The 27,365-nt window shown below is 39.2% G+C and overlaps 1 protein-coding gene across 11 annotated transcripts in view; it reads right to left on the bottom strand.

The window, feature by feature from the left end:
- Positions 1 to 2,673: 2,673 nt before the first annotated feature.
- The window catches only part of LOC124290502 (rho GTPase-activating protein 44-like), a 66,878-nt gene continuing 42,186 nt past the window's right edge, over positions 2,674 to 27,365 (bottom strand). For 2 of the 11 annotated variants that reach the window (XM_046727212.1, XM_046727214.1), the window contains 15 exons: positions 26,698 to 26,774; positions 25,837 to 25,957; positions 24,025 to 24,093; positions 23,832 to 23,913; positions 23,227 to 23,354; positions 22,620 to 22,667; positions 22,233 to 22,296; positions 21,497 to 21,581; positions 21,275 to 21,349; positions 20,635 to 20,751; positions 18,678 to 18,757; positions 17,595 to 18,209; positions 12,356 to 12,605; positions 10,072 to 10,492; positions 2,674 to 8,827 (listed from right to left, as the gene is read on the bottom strand). In XM_046727212.1, coding sequence (XP_046583168.1) covers positions 10,108 to 10,492; positions 12,356 to 12,605; positions 17,595 to 18,209; positions 18,678 to 18,757; positions 20,635 to 20,751; positions 21,275 to 21,349; positions 21,497 to 21,581; positions 22,233 to 22,296; positions 22,620 to 22,667; positions 23,227 to 23,354; positions 23,832 to 23,913; positions 24,025 to 24,093; positions 25,837 to 25,957; positions 26,698 to 26,774 — 2,196 coding nt within the window. In that variant the 3' untranslated portion in view covers positions 2,674 to 8,827; positions 10,072 to 10,107. Of the gene's footprint in view, positions 8,828 to 10,071; positions 10,493 to 12,355; positions 12,606 to 17,594; positions 18,210 to 18,677; positions 18,758 to 20,634; positions 20,752 to 21,274; positions 21,350 to 21,496; positions 21,582 to 22,232; positions 22,297 to 22,619; positions 22,668 to 23,226; positions 23,355 to 23,831; positions 23,914 to 24,024; positions 24,094 to 25,836; positions 25,958 to 26,697; positions 26,775 to 27,365 lie in introns of those variants that run through there. The other 9 variants (XR_006901955.1, XR_006901954.1, XR_006901953.1 and 6 more) reach the window with 9 other exon arrangements.

Here is a 27,365-nt window from a genome sequence, read left to right as displayed (position 1 = left end):
AGTGAATGCATCTCGTAGAAAATACATCAAGAATAAGCGTTCCATGACAACGGATCAACTAACTACCTCTTACTCTCATAAGATGAACTGCGGGAACCACTGATCCTGCTAGAAGCAATATAAAATCACGCATGTGTACGTTGTTGAAACTCTTCGTCAGATTGCGTAGAGTCCCATGTCTCAGCAACTGTCTCAAGATTGTAAGTACATGTAGCTTCATGTCATAGTAATGATAATATTATTTCCCGAGTTGTGAATAACGCTGCAGCCAACACTATTCGTAAAATACTTTAGTTAGTAAATATTCGAGCCTGATCAGGTCAGTCGTTGACCGAAAACATGAGCAGCAAACGTCATATCCTAAATCAGGACACCGATCCTGATTACATGATCACTTTCATTTGTATGTTTTGTTTCCTGCCGCACTCTAGCAACAGTTCAGCAATATGATAAATAATAGATGTCCAGTTTGGTCTAGACATTCCAGTGATTGACATAATGAGCATCGCTCTACGTTGGGATACGAAGACCAGTTGTGACCAAGAACTTCTCTCGGGGTTCATTTATATTTGATCTCGTGACAAGCATTCGTTTCAGTTGGTGAAATACGCATGTCATCCATTTCTATGAAAAACTTTTCATTACACTAAATGGACAAATGCTACCGAATAATCATAACCCACATTTACCATTTCAAATGTTTCAGCCTGTAAAGAGTGGGTGGCAACCCCGATATTCACCGCCTCATCCCAGGAACACCTTTCCAGGATTCTTGTAGAGATTGATGTTCTTAATCAGTTTGAGACACGCCCCACGTCGCAGGTGTCCCGACACTCAAAGATCAGGAAGTTCTTCTGTCGATTAAGCCGATTCTTTAACCCACCGAAAAAAAAAGAATGGAAGTCAGTGGGCTGAACTGAATCACCTGATGATGATTTGAACACGACGATGAAACTCCGAACGATCTCATACTGACATGGTTAATGAACAAAGTATCAGAAACTACATGGTGCATGTACCTACTTTACAGCAATTTTTATGTGATATATATATTTTATGTTTTTTCTAAAATGACCTTTAATAACAATAAAAAAAATGTCCAAACAAATGTGATGACGAAAACAATGAAAACTTGCATTGTAATTACACTTTACAGTCCATCCAACTTATGTCATTTAAAACAGATCCTACTAGAGATATTTGTATATATTTGTAATATTCTATTCAATAATCAAACTGCCATCGATTTTGCTTTTCAGTAGATTGAGTAGTATAATGCCAAAGAATACTTTAGGCTATTTTGACCATTAATTGCTCAGGTAATATTCCAGGATGTCAGCATGATGTTGAAAGAAACACCAGGTTGAGCGGTCCTGGAACTTCCTGGAGCATACCAATGATTATAGTTAGCTTGAAGTAGGAGTTAGAACTACCCATAACAACTACTGGAGAAAGTGTTTTATTTTATCTGCTTCACAGAGGTCATCAGAGATGAATGTGTTATTTGGCCCCAAAAAAGAAGACATTCTATTATGTATTATTTCACCAATCTGCACGAAATCCCCGTCTCTGAAAACAATTGTTATTGCGGCATACTGAAAGTAGTTCCCACGTAGTGTTATTTCACCTGAGCGAGATACAGAGACTCTGTCCCTTTGTTGAGACCTGTGGAATGAGGTATGGTCTTTACAAACCAAGGACCATTATTAGGTTGAATCTGGAGACATGGATTTCCTGTTTAAGTCCATGGACCTAAAATTGGGATTTCCCCGTTTTAAGCCCATGAATAAAAATCGTTACTTTTATTGTTAGGAGAGATGTGCCTTGGTAAAAGGACATGGCCAACGTTGGTGTTAAAAAACGTTCATAGTGCAATCAGGGATAATCTACGTCGTCTTCTATTCTCCCTGGTGCAATCAAGGGGATTCCATGTGTTCAGGGCCACTGGACACCGCAGAGATGGCTCAGATACTTGTCCCAGAAATAGAAATATCAAATGCATCCGACTCCAACTCACATGCGGTTTCTATCATGCTGGAAAATTTTGTATTGGGGCATATTAAGCAAAAGCAGAGTAGAATCAATTCTTTTTTCATGAAAAGAGTGGGTGTTATTCAAGTTTACTGTATTCCTCCACATTGCTCACATCAAATACCTGTATTTATTGTCTTCCTTAGGAGCCAAAATGAGGCCATGAAATTAATACATTTGTTGTGTCAGCTTGATCTATGATCATATAAATTTTGATTAAGCCGAGACAAAAGTAGATCCATTCATTATGTGCAATTCCCAAACTTAGGACCTCAGCTTAATTATGGTTTCATAATTTGATTACCAAAGAAGCCATTTTTCATTAGTAAGGCCTGGGCTTAATTACCAAATTCTGACATCAAACTAAATATGTGCAGATCCTGGTACAACAGAGGGATAAAAATCTGCATAACAGCATTCAAGTGATATCTGATTGTGTCACAATCGAAGTTGACTCAGCCACTCATGTCCCTGAGCTGCTATGGACGTCATCTTTACTTGCTCCTGAAATTCCGATCTTCAGCATTTTGAAGATGACCCGGATGAGTGGGTGGTTACAGACATGTTGAGAAGGAATAGACATTCCTTCAGCAAACTTCTAATACTGCCAGATGATTTCACAGAAAACAAAGTAACACTTTATGAGAGCATGATGATTTTAATAAATGTATTTTTTATATTAAGCAAAGATCTGTACAAGCTGTCCTATGATGAATGAATTATACATCAGACACTGTGTCACATAGAATAAGTACACAAGCTGTTCTCAGCTGGAGGGGAGGTACTATATGGTACATCCGTACACATCACACATTATGATCACTGATAATATGCAGGGGCTATTACACAGTAGAGTTCCTGTTGGCATCTCAACAGTCAAATATCCGCACTTCCACTCCAGGGTCTTGATCCATAAAGCATTCATAGCATTACAAGCTATTGTAAATGTATCATACGCTTGGGAATATCGCAATGCTGTGAACGCTTTGAGGACTTATAACCCGGTCTTAACCTGAATCACTCTTACACTGTCATTAAGTTGGGATACATCTCTCACATGACATAAACAGAGTGTTTTTATGTTCAATGCATCTTTTACAGATACTGTGAAGACTTTATTGACACCGTACAGTGTTGAGATGCCAGCTCAGGCTAGATAGCAGGTGGTCATGGACCAACAGTGGACCAACATTTCATCTGGACCTTGGGTGGCCCCTCACAAAGTATGAGATGTTATGTGATCAGTGATACTGCACACATGAAGGAGATGGCTAATTACAATCCTGTGAATGTTTCGTCAAGACCACTATTGTGTGTTAACCTGTACAGTTGCAATTCCCTACTCGAGCATGAACTTGGGTAAAATCTTGGGTAAAAGGTCCAGATGAAAGTGACCAGTCTCATCACATACATTCATATATACATACAAAATGTGTACAAGCAACAGCTCTCACAGTCTCGCAGCAAGAACATCAACAACACTCGAATGCAGTGCTCTGAGATCTCTACAGCAACATCTCAACACATCTAGCAAAATGTAACAAGAAGGTGAAATTTTGCGCTGAGTTAAAATAGCTGAAAAATGTTATTGTTTTATACAGTTTCATGGATCAATATGTATGCATTCCATTTCTGCAATGACAGGGTTAATAGGACTGGACTGAGACAAGGTGATATGTTTCACGCCCCTCCATCTTCTGTCAAATATATTTTCACACACAGAGAACTATTGTTATGTCACGCATTAAATACATCTAGAAAATGTTCAAAGCTATCAAAGTATTCAACATAATGGCCACATAACAATCCTCCTATACTTAGTGTATCCCCCTGGTTTCCTTGACCACAAAATATCAGTTAATAGACCTTGTTTCCACATTCAAACATGCATTTCTTCCCAAATATTCCATTTTCAACATCTTATACTCGGCTTATCCAATTTTCAGAAACTGTAATTTTCAGTGCAACTTACAAACATATATAAATTAAATGCATCTATTTCTTTCATATTGAGATAAAAGTGTTTCACGAGTCTTGATGAAATCGAGTCTCATCAGTTTTGGAGACTACTTTATGCCACAGGAGATTTACTACGTTTATCAAATGCGTGTGGCAAATGTAGTCAAAGTCAAAGAGAGTTCTTTACACTCTAACAAAAGCCAAACTTTTGTTTTAGAAGATCTGGGAATCATGATGATGCATGTCCAAATTGAAGAAAACCCTTTTACCTATGAAATAATATTTTGAAATGTTGAATAACGATAACCAATATTTTCAAGCAGATAACTGAATAAATTCTTAGTGAGATAATTGGTAGGATAATCCATGCAATCACGGCAGAGTAATGGTCCAAAATGCAGCTTCTGTATGCTGTGTGTTACAAGTGTGTAAGCAATAATGAAATACAGAGTAATTGAGCAATCTTTAGACACAATTAGTAAGAACATCCATGCAAAGTTTAAGTTTGTTGGTTCAGTGGTTTTAGTTGGGGGATGTAAAAACTTGAACTCCTGAAGGAGGGAACCAGGTCACTACAACAACCCAGCTGGTCTTCAATAACTTGAGCCAATAGCTTCACATACAATTGCACAATGTAGTTTCGTAGTATGGTGATATGGGAAATATACACATGGCTATTCACATGCGACAGATTGACTAGTTTGTACAAAATTGGGAGAAAGTGTAACACCGTTTGTCTGTGGACCACACTAAACTTGAATCTTCTTATCTGAACAAATGACACCCACTTTATTTCATATTTTGGTTGTAGGTGTAAATCAAGATGTTAATGATGCGAACCTAACCACTGATGCATCTGAGGCTGACTTTCTTTTCTAAACAAACAAAATAAGTTGACATCACAGTTTCTTCTTTGATAAAGCTTACCACAGATATGATCCTTGTTCTAAATTAATAAAATCAGCATCAAATATGTAACTTGTCACATTTTGGGGAAGTTGTTCAACAATTCTTGTTTGCTAAGATTGGCCGTTATCACACTTTGTATGTCCTTTAGTTTACTTCGGACTAAGATTATGACACAGAAATGGTAATGAATGGTGGTAAAACAAGCGGTGTCATGTGATGAATGTTGAAATCATAAAAACACAGGAAAATAGAACATAAAAAAATGTTATGAATCTACTGGCATGTGAACTTTTCATAGTTAAAATCAATTGTGTAATGACAAACTTCAGTAAATATGGTATATGAAGAGATATTTTGGCACACATCCTCGTCATATGTTACTTTAGCACTGAGAACAAAAATTATTTGGATATCCTCCCTACAGGTTGTTCCAAATTTGTTTCAAAATTCACAAACTACAGTCACAGACATAGTTAAAACATGGCATAGTGTCAAGAAAAGATTGAATTCTTTGTGTTTGAAGAGGTAAACAAAGAGCACATTGTCCTATGCCCACTGTTTCCCCCTGTCAGTTGAGATACAAACCCTAGGGACTGTTACACTAAAGTGCCTCGGTCATGATTTCTCTTGCCTGAAATGACAACATAACGAGCAGGATTACCATCGGTTATGGGGGACAGTACTAGAAGGCTGGAGTCTCTCAAGTCATACTGATGAGTGGTGATGTTTATCATAAAACCAAATCCGTTTATAATAAAATGACAGAAGGACTAAACAATGAACCCCCATCCATCTAAATGATTTGAAATGATGATAAAATATGCACTGGTCAACATGTTGACTTGAGATGCTCTTGATGGAATGGTAACAACATGAGTATGTGAGTGATTGTATCATCACAGACACTAGCCTTTTACAAATATTAACTTGCTGACAAATAAGTCATAACGGGCTACCTTCTGCAGTGTTAGAGAACATCAATGAACAATATCTGATCATCTGTTCATGAAAATGGCTTCCTTTTACTTTGATTTTTTTTTCTGACTAAAATGAGTATTTTGGATCAAATTTACCTGCCGATCAAAAAGGCTTACTATTAATGTGATTAAACAGGAAAGCTTAATTCTGATCCCATGTGGGTTTTTTTCTCAAGCGTATGCATTCTAAGCTTCACCCTGGGATGAAGGTACAAAATCAGAAGTCACAGTGGTCTCTCATGAGGAATTAGACCCTGGACACCCACATGTCTCTCTGCTGACCAAAAATATATTCTTGCAATTTATAATTTTCTTGCTATGTAATAACTCTTTGCATTGAGAAATATAATAAAATTCACTTTTTGAAAATTGAGGCCTGTCAGGCAGGATCTAATGTCTGTGATGAACTACTAACAGAAGAGCAAACATTTTCAAAAGTCTTCAAATTTCAATTTGTTTTCTTCACCACATTGTCTCCAAATAAGTCTGTCATTCTGTGGCATGTTTGCTCTGTCTATTGTCATGACTAGATGGCTTAAGTCGACATGCATTGACATGACAATGGCCCTGCTGTTTACGGGCTGCTTATAGTAGCGTATACCTTGCACCAGCTGCTGTCATGCAGAAGTCTACTCCCACTAATATACATGCAACAAATCCTACATATGCAAAATAAACTGGTGCAAAATACTATTGATATGTTGTTGTCATTTTCAATAAGTGTACACTTATTTGTCCAGAAAATACTTCAAGTTTTAAAAATACATGAATGGACTCTTGAATCAGAAAATGTACCATTGCAATGTTTTTCTAGGTAAAAAATCAATGAACAATCTTTTTCATTAGTATCAAAATAGATGCACTAGACAAGTCACAACCAGACAGACCACAACAGACAAATGTACAAGAGAACATAAAACACATTATTACATGGTACGTATTACACAGTGACAGAAGCTTGTTAACACACAGGCCTCACACAACATCGCTCTCGGAAACAAGAGTAACACAGAATAAGGCAAATAAAACCAAGTTCAGTGAGATAAATTATGAAGGAGATATCTGAGAAAGTCCATCTCATGCTGCCATGCATATATTGAGAACATTGTGTGACAGTAACTCACTCATACACACAAGCAGGAACTGAAATTCAGTGAGCAAACAGCAGCTCATAAATAACTTTAAGATATTGGAAACTACTGACAATAAGTCAATGTGTTCTGTATTTGGAATCAAAAGTTTCACACATTGAGGTAAGTGATATATAAGCCGTTACACATCCAGTGTTCTTAGTCACATAATGTTCTCATACAAAAATAGTCCCAGAAGTAACAAGATTGTCTCCCTTGAATTTACTTGTTCTTGTCTTGTCATGGAATCTTTCTTATGTCAACTGAAATAACATACTTATTTGAAACAGATCCTGTTCTTAAAAATCTGTCTCCTCCATCACCTGCCCTTCTTGCGAAAACATGAGTTGAACATTATTTTCTAATACCAGTCCATAAACTAAATTTCCACTTTAAGAATGGAAATCCTTTTGGGATATTTTGCTAATGAACGTTACAGGGATTGTGTCCCCCCATTTTATCAACTTCTGTCTGTTACTACACAAGTAATTTCAAGGGAGAGACAACCTCATTTTGAGTTAGTGGAAGCATAAAATCTTATATTACTTCAGAACCTTAACCATTTTAGTGTTTAGATACATGTACACCAATATTTGTCATTTTAGGAGAGAGTAACCACTGATTAATTATCTATTTGCTTCCACTGAAATTGGTGGGTTTCTTTTGACAATATTCATCATAATATATACTATATTAATCATTAAAATCATGTATATGCCATTTTAAATGAAGTGTTCTGCAGTCAAAGACTGATACCTATACCAAGTGCTCATATTGTTCCTAAACATACTTTTCGAGGTTAAAAAACAAAACAGTACACTACAGTTCTTCATCACTTATATATACCACAGATGTTTAAACTGATTACTTCCATTCATGACCAATACAGCACATCCCACATACCAGTTTTATTTTCCGTTTCAAGTCATCCATGAAAGCTAATTGTGAAATGGTTGGATCAGCAACCATACATGAGCTGCATGTGTATTTTACCATTGCGTAGGTTTTCGTAACTTTGGTCAACCTTTGAGCTTGTGAATTGCTGAATTGATGCACAGACTAGATATTGCAACTATATAATATATGTAACATCTACATGGTACAAAGCTGGAAGGACGCCTGCACAAATGGTGCGACTAACATAGTTATATAGTGTCGCAGTGAAGAATATTCCCTTAGTTAACTGGTCCTATGACCACCAGAACATATGGACAAAGAGCCATTATTCACCAGATCAACATCACAAGGCTAACAGCAGAATGTAATAACAACACTGTTGCTCCATTAGCTTGTAAACAACATTTTACCATTTCTTGACCTAAACATGGCATCTGTCTTTAGGGAATCATACTTGGCTCTGTTTCATTAAATGATCTTAGCACTGTTAACTGTTGTAAGTCTATGTAAAGTATAGGAGCTCAGACATAGTGCTAAGATCATTTGTGAAACTGGGCCCTGCTTAGTAAAGGTATATGTGCATGTGTGTAAATGTCCGGGAGACTGTTACATTACAGAAAGAGGTACAGATGCAGAATACAATATATACTATAATATATACATAATACACTACGTTGTGATGTTAGCTGTAGATGTGCTGTTGTATGTAAAGCTATGATGTAAAAAGCCATCTGTACATTGCTAGTGCAGAAATATTTACAATATCAGTTCTAAAAGTGTACAGTAAGCCCTGCTTAGCAGTATACACAAGCTATTTACAATGCTAGTGTATGATACATATGTATACATAGATGTGATTATAGATCTGTATACTGACACAACCTTGCATGCCTACCAGTCAACACTGGTCCTGGGGTGTTTCTTCTAGACAACAGAAAACAAAACCTTCCATGAAATCCATGTTTCACACACATGTACCATTTACGTGCAGCATGAAACTGTGTTAATATAATGAATACCCTTGCTTGCACAATAGCACCATGAAATGCATTTTATACAGGTATTTTTACTTCATAATTTACCAGGCAGGAATGACAGCTGAAGCCTTTAATAAAGCACCAATAACTCGTAATAGTAACTCTGAACCTGAATTATGTCGTGTTTAGGTTCCAGGACGTGTACTCAGCAAGGTGTCTTGATAACAGAAACTTCTTATGATGTAATACTGACAAACTAATCTTACTCAAAAATATACAAATCATACATATAAATATCACGAAAAGATTGTTCATTTAAAATTGCACACCATAAATAGCAAAGTCCCAGGGATATCGTACAATTACGAACTACACTTACAACACAGAGATAACAATTTGTAACATCCAGTATCAGTCATGAGCAATGAGAAAGACAAATGAAAATGTCCACAGTTTATACGTTGGTCTCTATTGATGTGATGATAGTTGTAATTGTGATGTTTGGCTGTGAGGTATGTTAACTAGTATTTGACACCTGTAAAGTCTGCTTTTGGAAAAGCTGCTTGAGCAAAGCTAGAAACCTTTCAGTAGTTTGTGTAAGAGATGTCACATTAAACATTTCGACAAGGATCTTATCTCCATATAAATTCCCAATCTAACCAAAGAAGCCATACACTGACATAAAGCTGCCAAGCTGCATTATGGGGAGATAACATCTGGGGCATCAAGAAAGTGACGAACTGCGTAGTTTTAGCTAGCACTAGTGATTCATCATCGTGACATCATTCACGCATACTCTGAAATGTCTAGTAGAAGTGAAATGATACCTTGTAGCAGAGAGAGAGATGGAGAGAGAGATGAGGGATGGTGTAAGTTGTTCTGATCACAAATAGCCCGCCGTAGCAGATAGACGTTTACCCAAACAGCATGCAAATAACTGAATTAAAATAGCAAATAGTTAGTCACTGGCCAATCACAGATGCGTTTCCTCGGTAACCTTGTTGATTGGCGGGGGAGGAGGAGGAGGAGTGGGGCGTGTCACTCGCATATTTTGCGAGGAGCCCGACTTGATATGGCTGTTGGAAGTAACATGCTTATCAGACGAAGGTGAAAGAAGCGGGGTGGTGCCCTGCTCAGTTAGTGTCGACCCTGAATCCTTCTCTAGGCTTTCCTGAGATGAAAACAATGTACCTGTCCCTTGTCCATTGGCTGCGCCTGGCATACCAACTACTGTAAACATGGCGCCAGTCGATGCTGACCTCTGATGGCCAGGGGGGACAACTGGAGGTGGAGCTTTGGGTCTCTCTGGAGGGGGTCCTGCTGGCCGGTCTGGGGGTGGTCCAGTTGGACGTTCAGGGTGGGGGTGGAGCTGATGAGGGGTGGGGGTTTCTCTGGGGGACAGGGTCGGACTCTTTCATTGTCTTCTTTGTCTGACTCTGAGGGTGACTCGGGTGAAGCCAAGGGGGCATTTCTAGGCCATGTTTGTGACTGTGTCTGTGACTGACTGTTGCGATTGTTGTATGTGGCGGTCACGGCCACGGCATATGGAGGGGGCGGGGCTGGCTTCCGGCTGACTCGACGTTGAACCTTGGGGCTGGTTCCGAGTTCCGGGCTGCAAATGAAACCGTGTGATACACATGCATAGTGAACAGTGAAGGCAAATACCAGCATCCAATCAGAAAGTGTGCCTAGATTTCATAGTCATAACAGTGGATAACAATTTTCATAACTATTATATTATGCATACTAGTTATTGAGTGTTCATTCATGACTTGCGAAAAAGTCAACAAATGCTACTTGTTACAATCCTTTTCCTTTTTCCAAAAGCTTTTGACAAGCATAACACCTGCATCCATTAAATTCTGGTCCATATAAATCCAAGATGAGGCACCGCTGGTGTAGTGTGTGGATTATTCCTGGAGCAATTTGTGGGTTATCCCTGGTGAATTGGATGAATTATCCTTGGTGTAGTACATGGTTTAACAATGGTGAATTGGAAGAGTTACCCCTAGTATAGTGAGTGGGTTACCCCTGATGAACTGGATGGATTTCCTTGGTGTAGTGTGGGTTATCTCAGGTGTAGTGTGCAGGTTTCGCCAGGTGTAGTGCATGTGTTATCCCAGGTGTAGTGTGTGGGTTATCCCAGGTGTGGTGTGTGGGTTATCCCAGGTGTAGTGAGCAGGTTTAACCAAGTGTAGTGCATGTGTTATCCCACCTGTAGTGCATGTGTTATCCCAGGTGTAGCATGTGGGTTATCCCAGGTGTAGTGTGTGGGTTATCCCAGGTGTGGTGTGTGGGTTATCCCAGGTGTAGTGAGCAGGTTTCTGTAGTGAGCAGGTTTAACCAGTGCATGTGTTATCCCAGCTGTAGTGTGTGGGTTATCCCAAATGTGGTGTGTAGGTTATCCCATGTGTAGTGTGTGTGCTTCCCCGGGTGTAGTGTGTGGGTTTCCCCTTAGTGTAGTGTCTGGGTTATCCCAAGTGTGGTGTGTGGGTTATCCCAGGTGTAGTGTCTGGGTTATCCCAGGTGTGGTGTGTGGGTTATCCCTTGTGTGGCGTGATGGTTATTCCAGGTGTGGTGTGTGGGTTTCCCCCTAGTGTAGTGTGTGGGTTATCACAGGTGTGGTGTGTGGTTATTCCAGGTGTGGTGTGTGGGCATTCCCGTGTAGTGTTATTGTGTGGTATCCCTGGTGTGGTGTGTGGGTTATCCCAGGTGTTCTGTGTTAACCCAGTGTAGTGTGTGTTATCCCTGGTGTGGGTGTGGTGTTATCCCTGGTGTGGTGTGTGGGTTATCCCTGGTGTGTGTGGGTTATCCCTGGTGTGGTGTGTGGGTTATCCCTGGTGTGGTATGTGGGTTATCACAGGCATTACACTGTGTAGTGTGTGGGTTATCCCAGGTGTGGTGTGTGAGTTATCACAGGTGTAGTGTTTGGGTTATCACAGGTGTAGTGTGTGGGTTACATAGGCTTTATTGTGTGTAGTGTTTCTGCAGGAGCAGTGTGTGGGCTGTCAGTGATTCACTGCCCTGTACACCCTTGTAACACTTTGGTTGCCACACATCATCTGTATTATTTCATACATAACTTGAGAAACAGTGTCCTGCTGTGTCAAGCTTTGTGAAAGTAAGAGAAATATAGCAAAGCTAGCAAGCATGTGTTTGGAGGGTGGGATCAAACATGGTTCAAGTCAAACAAGTAGAGCAGACAACAGGCAATAGCCACCTCGGTGGCAGAACAAACGCAAGTACCGCATGCTGATACAACTCATGAAAGAGGTAGTGTTGTTAAATACATTATTATACCAAAAGAAATTCACACCAATTAGTAATCAATAAAACTGAAATATAGAATCTCTCCCAATTTGCTCCTTTTTCTTTCAAATCATTATGAAATCAAAACTTTGGGGGCAGTTTGCAAATGTTTCTAAAATTGAAGTTTGTTTTGACAGTATGTATCTAACACTACACGTTGTAGTACCTCTCTGCAGAGGTGGCAGTCAGACTACTGGTAGAACTCGTGTTGCTTCCGTTAGCCCCGCCTGGGGGGGAACTTCCCCCTAACAGAGATGGCCCCTGAGGAACTGTAGTAGGTGATGGGAGTAGCTGGGTTGTCTCCCCTTGACAACCTGGGGAAGGAGGACCAGCAGAGGGAGCTACTGCATTGCCAAATCGTTGCTGGGGGCTTGTCGCTTGTAGAGGAAGACCTCCCGTATTGGTAAAGTCTAGTTCTGGAAAAGCAACACACAAGCATTGGAGGTTAAGGGTGGTGGGAGGCTGAGGCAGGTACTCACACTCACCACCCATGCATCTTGAACAGTCAACAGGGTCTATTACTTCTCAAACACATACAGGAAGCATGGGTCACATCATGGCTGGCTTACTTTAGTCATACAGTAATACAAATCAGGAAAGATGATGCTTTGTTAGAAATATTCACATATACATTAGAGATCAATCTTCAGAATATTAGGAGAAAGTCTTGTCCAGAAATATCTTGAATTGAAGACATTTAGTTCAGGGATAAGGTCTCTAACATAAAAGAAAGATCTGATTATGATGGATTTGAACTCATATATGGATCCAGAAAAATGGCGATGGGGATCACAGCATGGATGAGGGTAAAAGTAAAATCAGGAAAGAAAAGGGGTCCAACTGTCAAGATGCAAAAGTGTACACTAAACAAACTAGGACATAGCTGACAGTACAACATATACACACAAGGTTGTGTGATGGAGGCATACACTGCTATGTACAAGTGTAACAAGAGTCCACATCATATGACACTGACATTGATCACACTACAGACTACTACTGTGTACAGCCTTGTGCCGACACAATCCTACACAGCAATGCTGGTATCAACATTATGCAAGTGAAACAGGATATTGTGTGTACAAACTGCAAGCCCAGACAAACTCAAATAACACCACTCACAAGGCTTCAATATTCAGATAACATTAACAGCGAGTGAGTGAGTTTTGTTTTAAGCTGCCATTAGCAATATTCCAGCAATATCACAGCAGGGGACACCAGAAATGGGCTTCACACAATGTACCCATGTGGGGATTCGAACACAGGTCTCCAGGGTGATGAGCAGACGCTTCAACCATTAGGCTATCCCACCACTCCAGATAACAACAGAAACCAGAAGTGACTTGTTTTTATCTCTTTCTCCTTCACCCACCACCAAAAACCCAGGATAATTCACCAACAATATGTATACTGTCTAAAAAACTGTATGGCTTTATGGGTGTCAGGCACTATCACATGACAATGTTGATACCACCATTATCCTACAACAGACTACAAGAGTGGAAGGTCTTGCATTCACAGCTAATACTTGAACATGTGTGATCCAATGTCAGCATCGGCACATTATCCCATAATAATAATGATTTGAGCCACTACATCAAACGTGATACAGGTCTATATCACATCATAATGCCAATATCAAGATGTGCTGAGGGTGTATATCACTAATTATCACACAGTGTTTGTGCCAAGGTGTAATGCTTGTCAATGGCATGACACAATAATCATGCATTGATGACAACAGTCTGTTTTACGGCAGCACTAATAAACCTGGTCTTCCATATAACGCAAAACCGAATCACCGAAAAAAAAAAAAATTTCAACTGGGATTTTACTCATCATAATTTTCTAAGATTTTGTGATAGCATTATGTGGATTAAAGACCACTATACATATGACAAGCAAAAACATCAAAATCAAAACATCTGAAAATAAAGCCTTAATAAAAAACACATTCAACATACTACTGTAAAAGCACAATGCAAAAACATGATGAAATACAGTTGATGAACACACTCAGGAAAATATGCCACATGGCTCGATCCACAAAACATTGAAAGTGTAACAGCAGTTGTAAGTCCTAATTAAACTACAAAGTTAAGGTAGCTCTAGGGGTAACAATGTTGGTGGATCAGGACCATTGACTGAGAAAATTGTTTGTGTCCAATTTAGCACTAAAAAGAAATGATGATCATCAGATATTCAAATTTTCATGGATATATATGATTTCGATCACATTGTAAATAAGTGATTGATGAAAATCACTGTCTATCGAATACATTTTGTTGTAACTAAATCTCAGAATGAATTGTTTTATCTTAAAAAACACTGAAGTTTTGACATGACATAGATACCATTACATGGTGATGAATACTGTTGTCAAGGAAACTGATTGTGTGAGACTCAACACTAAAACTAGGTGAACCACAATGCCAGTGGAAAGGTGGAAAGATTCAAGTTTGATGCCCTTCTCTTTAGAATGAAGGACTGCAAGAGCACCTTTACAATACATACTGACATATTCAGGGCTCCAGATAACGGCTTATATACGGATAAAAAATATGCACGATACGGTAGGAAATAATTTAGAAAATGTAGCAGATCCACCACAGCAATGGTGTACGGTCTTAGAATCATTTACAGACGTATTTATCCGAAAAAGTATTGTTTTACTGTTTATTAACGTAAATGTTGTGGTACATATATGAAATGAAACACAAGAATATTGATACTCCATTAAATTCCATTCTGTACTCTAAGGTTTTCCAGTACTCCTATATTGAAAAAATAAGGAGTACGTAGTCCTGATGTTGAAAAATTATCTGGAGCCCTGCATATTGGTAGCATATTCTATCAGTTTTGAATGAGGCTGTATACAAGACAATACCAGGAATAGGATATAGTTGTCAACAGCAATTTATTACAAAGTGAAACCAAAAGTATTTATGCTTTTAATTGTTTGATCGCAATGTGCCACATCTTTCAGGATTCAAACAATTGATACTGAACATATTCCGAAACTCAGATCTCTATGGGCAGCTTAACAAAAGCTTGGTGTAGGACCAATGAAACCACAGCTCAAAGGCATTAATGTCAGACAATGCTTACTAGACTACTGAGTATTAAAAAATGTCCACACTGACCGACTGACTGACTATATACTTTGTGACCATCTCTGAAGTGAGAGAGTATGCTTTTACGACTCTTAAACGATTTTCCAGCACTATCAAGGCAGCAGACACCATAAATGTATGTGCTGGGGAATCAAACATGGTCATTAGGAATGACTTGATTGCTTTAACCACAAGGTTACCCACTGGCCTATGGTCTTCTAGAGGTGTCAGTTCTGGATAAAAGATCAGAATTTATTCATACGGGGGATCCAGTTTTAATAAATGACAGTTGCAACTGAAGGCAAAATTATTACAAGATCATCCTCGGCAATCTCTGAATTCAACCTTGTGATGACATCCTACACAATTACAGCCATCACACTCTCCACTGGCATTGAGTGGATCCCTGTCTTCTAGTAGATTAGAAATGAATGACAAGCAGAAGCAACTGAAATCCGACACAATCCACCATACTGAAAAAGGAAATAAAGTGTAAAACACAACCTAAATCAGGCAAGTGTTATGTGTAGAGCCAGTGTTTGTCCAAGGGTAAGTAACATGTCCATGACTAACTACATATGAGATAAAAAATCTAAAAAGATTTGCAAGCAGATGAGTTTGTATAACTGATAAAAAGCTGGAATTGAGGAAAAGCAGGTTGGTAACAATCACAGAACAGGCTGGAGTAGAAGCACGACATTATGTTAAGTAACTGATAGCAAGTGAGTACACACATCACTTGTGAATATTACATGTATAGGTCAATAGCTATGTAAGGCAACTCTGTCTAGAACAAGAGCTTAATACATAGATGACTCAGACATCTATCAATTAACAGCATAAGGAAAGCAGAAATGTGTATGTGTATACACAGTATCATTGTCATAGGAGATGTGCAGTGAAGGCAACAGTCGGAAGGAATACAGGAGAGCCAGGATTTAACATGGCTGTGTCTCTTGACATGTCAAAACCGATGTACTGGTATGACAAACCATTATATTTTCACCAACTCAGTAGAAAGGCTGGGGACTATGACCAATGATTTTCTGAACTTGGTTCAGCCAATCACAGTGGACCATCTTCAACAATAGTTATATTGTCAGGAAGGGAGGCAAAGAGTTCCTGGGCTAATTCAGGGGGGATAACTCATGAAACACCACATCCATCACCAGAAATAGATCTGTGTTATGCTCATCCACTTTGTAAGTCTGGATTAGTGAAAAAGGAATTAGTGAAGTACTGGCAATTGCAATCTATGGTGTAAAATACCATTATAAAATTTCTAAGATATAAAATAAAAGAGAAAGAAAAAAATCTTTAAAATGGTCTAAATTGAAATAAACAAATATAATGTTATTTGTAACCTTGTATGAAACTCTGTGGTGGAGGTGGCCTGTCATTCAAACCTATCAAAGTAATAATAGTGATATGAATACATGTCTCAGCTGAAGCTCAGCTTGAGTGCTTCTATACTTAATGTTTTCAAAGTACCAAGACTTCTGTGAGTCAATGCTGACGTATCATTCAAACCTAAATGCTACAGTCAAACATTGTTAAAGTTTTAAATTTATGATTCATTAATGACAATAGAAAAATATAATGCACGATTTGTTCCCCAACCATCAAATTAGAAATGTCAAATAAAATATGAACTGAGGGAAAGAATGTTACATTTCAAATAAAAATACTACTTCCATACTTCTGTAGATACCGATTTATTAGTCTCCAAGATGCATCCAAAATCACATCAATCCTCTAACCTAAAGAATGTCCAATATGAATAAAAAAGAAAGTAAAATGATTATTATGTAATAAAAAACATAACTAAAGAAACTGAAGACTTTATTTCTGCAAGTACAGAGACGATCTCTCCATGCATGAAGTCCCAACTCCCATGCTTCTAGTGTCAAAGTGGCGCCCTCAACCAGGGAAGCTGACATGCGATTTGATTGGTCCAGACTTGTGAGGGCAGATGGGCAGTCACAGCAGTCAGTTGGCACATGCAGTTGCCAGTTACGGAGAGATGGAAAGCTGGAAACGTTGCCCCAAAGCAGAGAGAACCGAGCGACCATGTGTGAAGCAAACAGAGGGGAAGCAGGCAGAGTCTTACACCAATCAGTAGCTACGACAGTGATCAGAGGGTACATGTGACTTCCTACGAGAAATCTCATTGGTTAGTTGGAGTGTCATCATGGTGGTGGAAGACCAGTAGGCTGAGTTAGTGCAACTGCTAACTGCTCTCTGGTTCTGAAAGGTGTCCTAAAGACATACTTATGTCTAATATGTTCTGACCTTGACCTCTGTGGCTTGGTTGACCTCCTGCGACCCCACTGCTGGCTCCTGCAAGGTCAGTCGGTCGAGGGGCTGCTGGATGCTGTGTATACTGCCCATCCCACATTGCACGCACTTTAGTAAGATAATCATTCCATGCTCCGTCGCCAAGAGACTGGAGTGCAAACACGGTGCTGTATACATCTGAATGAAAGCTCTTAGTCACAGGCGTAGGTGGAACAGAGCTCGAACGTGCGTTGTACAGTACATCAGACTGGTTAGAGTCTAGAAGGGGGTTAGTAGTGGTGAGTGTAGACGAGCTGTTAATGCGACCTTTAGATGCAAGAGTCCTGTCACCTTGGCTAAGCCTGGCAGCCACATTGGCGCCATCACCCTCCACACTATGATGGGCACTCTCTGACTTGTCCTGTGACATTGTGGCACATGTTTCAGTCAGCTGGAGAAGTGTCTTGCCTTCCGAATGGTTGGCCACAGCGGTGGAGGTCATGGCCTCACTCTGAGAAACACTAGCTGGTGCTACAACGTTCAGTTTTGGGTAAGCACCTACGTCAATTCCACTTTGCAGTTTCATATGTGATGGCTGGCTCCCGCGACTGGTCAAATGAAAGTCAAGATCTGTGCCACAGCAAGAAGGAAATTAAAAACTTTCCTCAGCTCATTTTCACTGCTTTTTAAAACTAGAATAAATGTGCATTTAAAAGAATATACACCAATCAAATCTTGCTGTACATTAGAAAGGGTTAAAGACAATTATATACAGAATAATTAATATCATACAAGTTTCCTAATCTCACCATTTCAGATGTTAGGTATACAGCAGAGACCTGAATATACTATATCAGGGATAAAGACAGACTTGCATCTTCAATTGCTAGTTAACTAATATTTCCACCAAAGACAACACCACGGACAATATAGTGCTGAAGAAATCTGCGCAGACTGGAGAAACAGAGAGAAGATTATAAAGAGACAATACGCACCTCTCTATACATCTATCAGCTATAATGATGGCAGATCAAACAAAGACATACGACTCATAATGTAAATACTATAAAACACTGAGAAGTTCACCATATATCATACCTCCAGGGAAGAAGTAGTCTGAATGCATCACAAACGCCTCTATTATAGAACTCAGCGTCCCTGTTGTCAGCATGTTGGGGCTGAAAGTCACAGCATACAAAAACATTTCAAAATCTAATATGGTTAGGATTGGTTTCTATTATATTTGTCTGTCTGGTTGATAATTTCCAAGTGGCCATGGCTATCCAGTGAGGACTGACTGACTGAGTTTGGTTTTACGCCGCTTTTTAGCAGTATTCCAGCAAAATCACGGCTGGGGACACCAGAAATGGGCTTCACACATTGTGCCCATGTGGGGATTCGAACCCGGGTCTTCGGCATGACAAGCCAACGCTTTAACCATTAGGCTACCCCACCGCCCCTCCAGTGAGGAAGGGAATTGAAATAATTAGTGTGAATCTCGAGATATAGCCTAATGGTAATAAGGGGTACAGCTCTGCTCAGTGTATTGAAGTAACTAAGACAGCTCATGCCTTTAATACAAAACAAGTGTTTGCCACTGATATGGCAATGTCCCCCGCCGCTAAAGAATGGAATATCTATATTTACTACTTTTTATTTTTGGGTCACATACAAGATGCCTGAAATGACTGGTGTCTGCATAATCACCCAATGTAGGCTGTCAACATACTTGAAAACATTGGGTGCAATGTTTTATGAGATCTCGCCTTTAAAAAGCGGTCATTGTATCGTGGTGACCTTGAAGATAAGGTCAAGGTCACCCAAATAAACTGGTGTCTGTGTAATACCCCAATGTAAACTGTCACCAAATTTGAAGACATTGGGTACAACAGTGCATGAGATATCGCGTTAACAAGAGTTAAAAGTGTGAAAAGTGTCGTGGTGACCTTGAAGATAAGGGCAAGGTCACCCAAAATCAACTGGTGTCTGCGTAATCCCCCAATGTAGGCTGTCACCAAATTTGAAGACATTGGGTACAACAGTCCATGAAATATCGCGTTAACAAAGAGTTAAAAGCGTGCAAAGTGTCGTGGTGACCTCGGAAGATAAGCAGAGGCCCAGATAAGCTGCGTATCCGGGTAAAATACGCATAGACAATTTTCAATTACGCATTGAAAAATAATTGTTGCGTACCATTTACGCATTTAAAATGTTCGATACGAAAAAAGTTTAAAACAAATGCGTACGGAATATATTTATAAAAATTGCTTGCGTAATGAAAAAGACATCGATTGCTATCAAGTTGTACTGTTAGTATAGGACAAGTGCTGTACTGTCCATTTAGGATGAGGGAATTTTTATGAACTCATTTCCATTACATTTAAGCTGGTTTTGATTAGGTATGACATAGTCATAAGGCAGAACATACCTGCTTAGTAAACTTACTCAGTCACATAATACTTAGGTGAGTAAAATGACTGAAATACGCACGTTTGAAAGCAGTGGGTAACAGAAAATGAAATACCCACTCAACATTCATAATACCCACTCCAAAACAATACCGTGGGTACAGTACCCACATGAGCTAAATCTTATCTGGAGCTCTGATAAGGTCAAGGTCACCAAAATCAACTGGTGTCTGCGTAATCCCCCAATGTAGGCTGTCACCAAATTTGAAGACATTGGGTACAACAGTGCATGAGATATCACGTTAACAAGAGTTTGAAAAGTGGTCAGTGTCGTGGTGACCTTGAAAATATGGTCAAGGTCACCCAATTCGACTGGTGTCTGCGTAATCACCCAATGTAGGCTGTCACCAAATTTGAAGACATTGGGTACAACATTTCATGAGATATCGTGTTAACAAGAATCGGGACGTACATACGTACGGACGCCTCTGAAAACATAGTCCCCCGTTCCGCGTTGCGGCGGGGGACAACTAAACCAAATCATGTGATTTCAGAGAAGAAAAGGGATGCATGTCTGAGCAGTAATAAAGACATTTGTCAGACCCATATTCAGCAAAGATATATGATAGCTTGTAGTAAGTACTTACGCACTCTCCCCTTGCGACCACAAAAGGTTGGGGCCTATCACAATTGCAATGTTACTTGGAGTCATCTTGTTCACGTCACTCCTCTCTGCCAACTTGGCCAGAAATTTCACCAAATACCTGCAGGACAACAACACTGGATCAGAGATAACAGACATAAACCTGTACAAATCCTTGACAGTGTTTACTGTAGGCAACATACATTGATACAGGTCTGTCTAAAGCATGAGACTTCCTAATCCATTACTGTTTACTGGGCATCCATAAAGCTAAGGTGCATCGTTTCTATTCTTTACAGTATTTTGTATATTATTCCTGTGTACATCACTCTGCTTCATCATACATTACAAAGGTCCACTATAAAACTGGCCTGAAGCCTCTCATGCTTGTCATAATGGACAACAAACAGATCAGGGCCCTTATTCTCGAAAAGTTCGTAGCCCTAAGAATTCGTAACTTTGATCTTAGCCAATGTGTTAAGAATGGGCTTAAGAAGTTCGTAGGGCTACGAACGTTTCAAGAATAGCTAGCCAGGTGGCCAGAATCACTTACTTGGTTAATGCATGTCATTACTTACAGACCACCAATACTGACAGTATTGCTGTGTGCGATGTTCAACAACAAACAAATCATACTAACTTACCTGAAGTTGTCATAATTTGGTTTTGGCAGTTTTGACACCACAGTCCAGAGAGCTTGTAATCTTTGTTCATGTGGCCTGGAAACACAGAAATTGCTTTACTCAGTCTTGTTATGATTGGGCAACATGTACACACAGATATGGAACAATAATGTACAGTGACTCCTGAACATTTACAAATGACATCATGCACATGATCTCTGTAACAGAAGGGAGATAACTCACAATGTTGCTGCCTGCATGAAGTCTTGATACAGAGAGTAGGTGAGAAGTGGTTCTGGAAGTTCTCTCATGTACTGCTTCAATGCTCCTGTGTAACACATGGAATATAACAAATATAACAAATACACCAAAGACTGTCATATCTCACATGAAATGTCTCAACTCCTACAGTGATTGAGTGGATGTTTTCATCAATATTCCACCTTTAGCACCAAGCCTTTCATTCCAGGCAGGCCAGCGGTTGATCATACAAGCAATGATCCATCAACTGGATTGCAAAGATACACACACTGTGTCCATCTGATCCTGACTGGCAGAGTGAGTATGTGGGCTGCGTTCTATGCATTTTTTGTCAGCAATATTTCAGCAATATCACAGCAGCAGACACCAGGAATGTGCTTCACAAATTGTGCCCACTTCGGGAATCAAACCAGAGCCTTAAGAGTGACAGGTGGACACTTTCACCACTAGGCTACCCTACCCGCCCGAATCCTGACTTAACTGTTGGAGAATTCTTTTGACTGGAATTCCAACTACACACAGATAACCATCCAACATCATATATCTATATTTGGCAGCCATTATTGTTGTGGACTAAAAGCTTATTTTCAACTGAAGGTTCATGTGTATAAACACAATGTTTAAATCATCTTAATATGTTTCTTAGCAACAGTATCCTGAATTTAAATACATGAATGATGTTGGAACGTTGGACACTGAAACCAGTAAATGTATTTACCTGCTATGACGTGTGGTTCTGTAACAAATTCCTCCATGTCAATGAGATGTGCATCAAACACAGCCTGCAACAACAATCAGTACAGTCAGTGCATGCATTGCACAGGAGACAGTTTCATGGTGCATGCATGTTGATGAGCTTTTCTTACACCATACATGTAGTTGCGATTATTCTACAGCATGCAATTGTCATATCTATGTTCATAAATCTATATACATTTTATAAAATGACAAAAGCTGTGATTTATTGTTCAATTTTATTTTGGGTATTTTACACAGCAGTTAGTAACTGTCTACCTATTTCATGCCTAGAGATCAAAACCAACGGTTCAACAAAAATGGACAGAACTACAATTTGAAACTACAAACAACAGATTGTTGTACTCACCTTTAATTTTTTAAGTTTAATTGCAGCACCTGCTATTCTAAATAAACCCTGAAATGAAACAGTACAACTTAGGTCAATGTTTCAAAAAGCAGGGTCAAGATCATTTCATGAATGAAAGAGCCATGATCATAAAACTGACACAAATTAAATTATCTTTTAAGGATTCTGTAACATTTAACTTGTCTAATTGTCTAAAACAAAAGCAAAATGGTCTCAGATGTTAACTGTAACACAGTCTTCGATATGAGCCACTACCCAAAAGGCTCATCTCCCTGTCAATTAAACTTTAGACAGCTTGTACATACAAGGAAAAAAGTCTAGTGTTCATGACGAGAAAGAATCAAAGTTTCTTAAACTGTAACAAATCACTGAGCCTGTCTTACAGGATAACTGTCTAAACAGAGCTAAGATAGTCCCAACAGTTACAGATGACAGCTAGGGATGATAACAGTGAAACCACAGTGGTTAATATTCCAGCTACATCACTGGGCAAATCACGGTTTGACACTGTCACCTGTCTGGTTCTCTGAAACTTGGGCAATTTGGGGAAGGCAAACCAAGCTGCACCAAATCACTATGACATTCCCTATACCAGTGACAACCTCACCTCCTCTTCCATGCCTGTCTCCAGTAGTGTGACAATACAGGCCTCGAACACCAGAGCAATGTCTCTCCCCGTCACACGCAGGTGCTCCACCAGAGACGTTCCATACACTGGCTTGTTGGGGTAGTTTTCTAAAAACAAACAGCACTTATTTAGTTTTACAGTTCATTCGCTACAGCATGAAAAACTGTTGCCATGGTATGGTATGGTACAGTCACAGAGCAAGATTTGTCACAATTGAGTCCCAGCGAGTACTGTCTTTGAAATCTGGACAAAATCATTTTGCTGCAAAGTCTGTTCCATAAAATATAATGGCCATGATGTTTTCAGGAAGAATTATCAAAGATGCTGTCCATGATTATCAAAGCATCAACTTCGAGAAACTGTTGATTTTATAAGAGTATAAACAACTTGATATTTACTCAGCAACTGTCAGAATGGCTATAAGACAGTTGCTGTTGATTATGTTACAAAAACCTATGCACTGTCACATGCATTTGATAAGTGTTGATGAAGTTTATGTGCTGGCAATCAGACTGATAGACAAGGCTCTTCAGGATAAAGTCAATTAGCAATGATCAGATTAAACAGACTGATCAGCTACTCACCTATTGATGTTTTCATTTTTGGGATGACTTCTTCAATGAATTCCAGAGCCTTTTTATGATACTCTGCTTGTGATTGTAAAAGCTAAGAAGAAAAGAAAACTATTGTTAAAATGCACTAAGAAAACCTCGAAAAATGTAAATTTGTAAAGCTACTTTTCTTTATTACATATTGCTTACTTCACCAGAGACTTACTTCTAGTAGTCTTGTACTGTGCTCGGTTTCCTTGGCAACAAAGTTGGACAACTCAATAGCAAGGCCATCCTGGAAGTAACAGTGACAAACAGTGTAAACATTCATTCAACTTGAAGAAAACATCACAAAGAGGTATTTTTAAGTGTTTGAGATTTAGTCCATGAAAGGTTCATACATGTATCTCGAGAAGTCCATGATTTGATTAAGGCTGAGTTATGAGGAAGCATGGCAAACTCATAAGAATTCATTGCCTTTAAATATGAATTGAGTTATCAAATCAAATGCTACTTGGAAAAAAAATGAAATCCACTCAGATAATTTTATGTTTCATTTGGATTTCATTTGAGACCATTTGCAATATTACGCTTTCCAGTCTAAGTAAACTTAGGCTCAGTATTATTCGTTACACTGCTATACTGAGTCTAACAAACCTGAGTAGAAAGTCGCGTCAGCTAACCTTTTGGACTGACCAATCAGCTTAACAAATCGCGAAAGTTAACATTCACCATACCGTTTGAACCTTTACCTAAAAAACTTGAATGATTCCGAATGCTATTTTACGCACGATCGCTTCCGTTTGATACACATGGAGGACGACATTATTCACAACAATGAGTAAAGACTCGCGAAAACAGCGTCTTTGTCGATATTCCAGGATGTCATCTTGCGGAAATATAAGCTAATAGTAACTATGTCATCAGAGACCCCTAAGCATATATACTACAGGTCAAATATTTGTGTTTTATGCGGATTTTCGCTTGTTGAGAGACCAGTGTCTGCGACTGGGGAAGAGAAATCCCAAAACTTTTTTTGTAAGTCCCGCTGAACCCTAACAAGTAGTCGTCTGATTGGTTAAATCCGGTCGGCCATCTCGGGTGTGATTGGACAGTCATAGGTCTCTCAAAGGTTAGCTGACACGACCTTCTAGTAGGGTTTGTTAGACTCAGTATAGCAGTGTAACGAATAATACTGAGCCTAAGTTTACTTAGACTGTACGCTTTTGAAAGTAGTAAACAACTAAAGTCTAAAAGAGTTTCTCTACACAGTAAAATGATTTCATTGAAATGAGTTCTACTTTGAACTTCCTTTATAACATGTGCATTCAGTGGGAACTTTTCTCAACCTTACTTTGATCCAAAATGCCTGAAAGGGAGAACTTAAATATTCATTTCAAGGATATTTTGGAGATAAAACATATATCTACATATTTCTATGTTTGCTAAGAGAATAATGTATCTTTCAACTCTTAACCTGCCTGTTTACTCCTAACTGACCTGATCTTATTTAGGGTTTCAAGTCCTTGTATCTCGAGAGGGATATATAGTCCTGTGTGACTCAACATATGTTATATTTGGGATTACACTTTCTAGTAAATTACAGATTCTAGTACTTATTGGGTTGAGTCCCATCCGGAATTCGAACCCATACCCTCAGAGTCAGGCACCTGATCGCCAGCACACAAAGCCAGACACCAGATGTCTTGTGTATTTCATACTGTGTGACTCAGCTGACAATTACAAGGGAGGTAACTCTTCATGCACTGTCAAGCACCAATTTCCAAATATAAGTTCTTCTTTTAACTTTGCAGCCTCTCAGAGTCAACAATGTAATGTAATACTGTCACCTATAAGTTTTGAAACACATAGAAAGGTTTCACTCAAACTTGATTTCTTAATTAAACTATTTTGGCTATGAACAGAAAGAAATCTTGCATTCTCCTGTGCTGTTCTCTTTCTTCAGCACCATTTTAAAGTTTGACAGTCTCTTTCCACTGAAAATGGCGATGTGTAAACCACTGTTTCTCACTCTCACCTTAACCTGCTCCACTTTGTTCGTGGCATCTTCGTACTCATCCTTAATTGTGTCTGCCTTCGCTGCTGCTGAGGAGATGTTTGTCCCTGGAACGTGAGACTGCCGCACAGCAGCATTCAGCCTGGATGGGAGGCAACGTATATATTACATAAATGTAACACAGACACACTAACAAACACATATGGAACATGAAGTTTAGTTTGTTATAACCATAGTTCATGACACACATTTCGACTAAAATTACAACACATGGATGTGACCAAAAAATGGTCATCATACACATGTATCTGTTAGTTTGTTATGAGAGTGTTCTTTATAAACATAGTTTACTATAAAACATTTAAACACCATGTTGTCAAACCTATGGTTATTGTAAGAGGTGACTAAATGGATTGGGTGTACATGCTTTGTGTTTTGGTTAATATCGTGTCAACACTATTAGCATGGACATTTTTCCCAGATCAATTCCTGGTTTAGTCTATGGACTTGATAACAAACAGATTACATCACATAGCTTACTTGCAAATGTTTTCAAAAAGCTAAAATTAAAGATTAGTTGAAGCCTTGACTGAAGTAATTATTTCTATATTGTAGCTGTGCATTCCTAGATAGTAACCATGGTTACAATATGGTCCCTTATGCCAACGTTATCAATGATCTTGAACCAATTTCCCTGTCATGCATGTGTTTATTGTGCTTCCATCTGATACACTTACCTGGCCTACCATTCCAAAGATACTATTTACTTCAATCAAGAAACCTGAAATGTCACCAAGACCTTGATTTGAACAATGATTTGATCAGTGCACACATCTAGCCATTTCCTGAATGTCGATATGCTGAGTGTTGAAAGTCAAATACCTGTTTTTGGCGGAGTCCATATCCAGCGTGGACTTTGTCAGCTGTTTTCGCACCTTATTGATGGCAGGGATGTCCGCCTGTAGCAGAATCAATGGATGTGGATACACTACTGTATCACGGTACACATGTAGTATACATACATGACTGTGGCACTCTTGGGCTGTGTATGGCCTTACTCAGTGTTAGAACTTTAAGGTATACAGCCATTGTTTTTGAATCTAGAGATCCCAAGAATCCATAACTTTTAACATCACATTTATCACACACTCCCCTCAACTCTCATGTTTTCTTTTGAACAAAAATACACCAGACACACAGAGTTGTGGTGGTGTGTGGTCCTGTGCACATAGCTCAGGTCACGAATCAGTTGAAGTTAAGCAACGTCGAGCTCGGACAGTCCTTGGATGGGTGACCGTGTTTGGCAGCTTGACTCCTGCGAGTTTCTAGGACTTCAGTCCTGCCCCACAACGAAGCACATGTAATACATGTGGTCTCACCTTAGGCAAGTGAGTTTGTTCCAAATTACCTCTGTTCACCCAGCAGAAAATGGGTACCCGGTTGGATAAAGTCATGTGACTATAACCTTCAAGAGCCTAACAGGCAGCTTGGGTTATCCGGGGTAATAAGAATCAATCACTTGGTGTTTGGAGACTGTCGCTATAGAAGAT

This window comes from Haliotis rubra, unplaced genomic scaffold (genome assembly GCF_003918875.1).
Source record: "Haliotis rubra isolate DU_JTF1 unplaced genomic scaffold, ASM391887v1 Scf468, whole genome shotgun sequence".
NCBI classification, from domain to species: domain Eukaryota; kingdom Metazoa; phylum Mollusca; class Gastropoda; order Lepetellida; family Haliotidae; genus Haliotis; species Haliotis rubra.
This window is presented reverse-complemented; position numbering and strand designations above follow the sequence as displayed.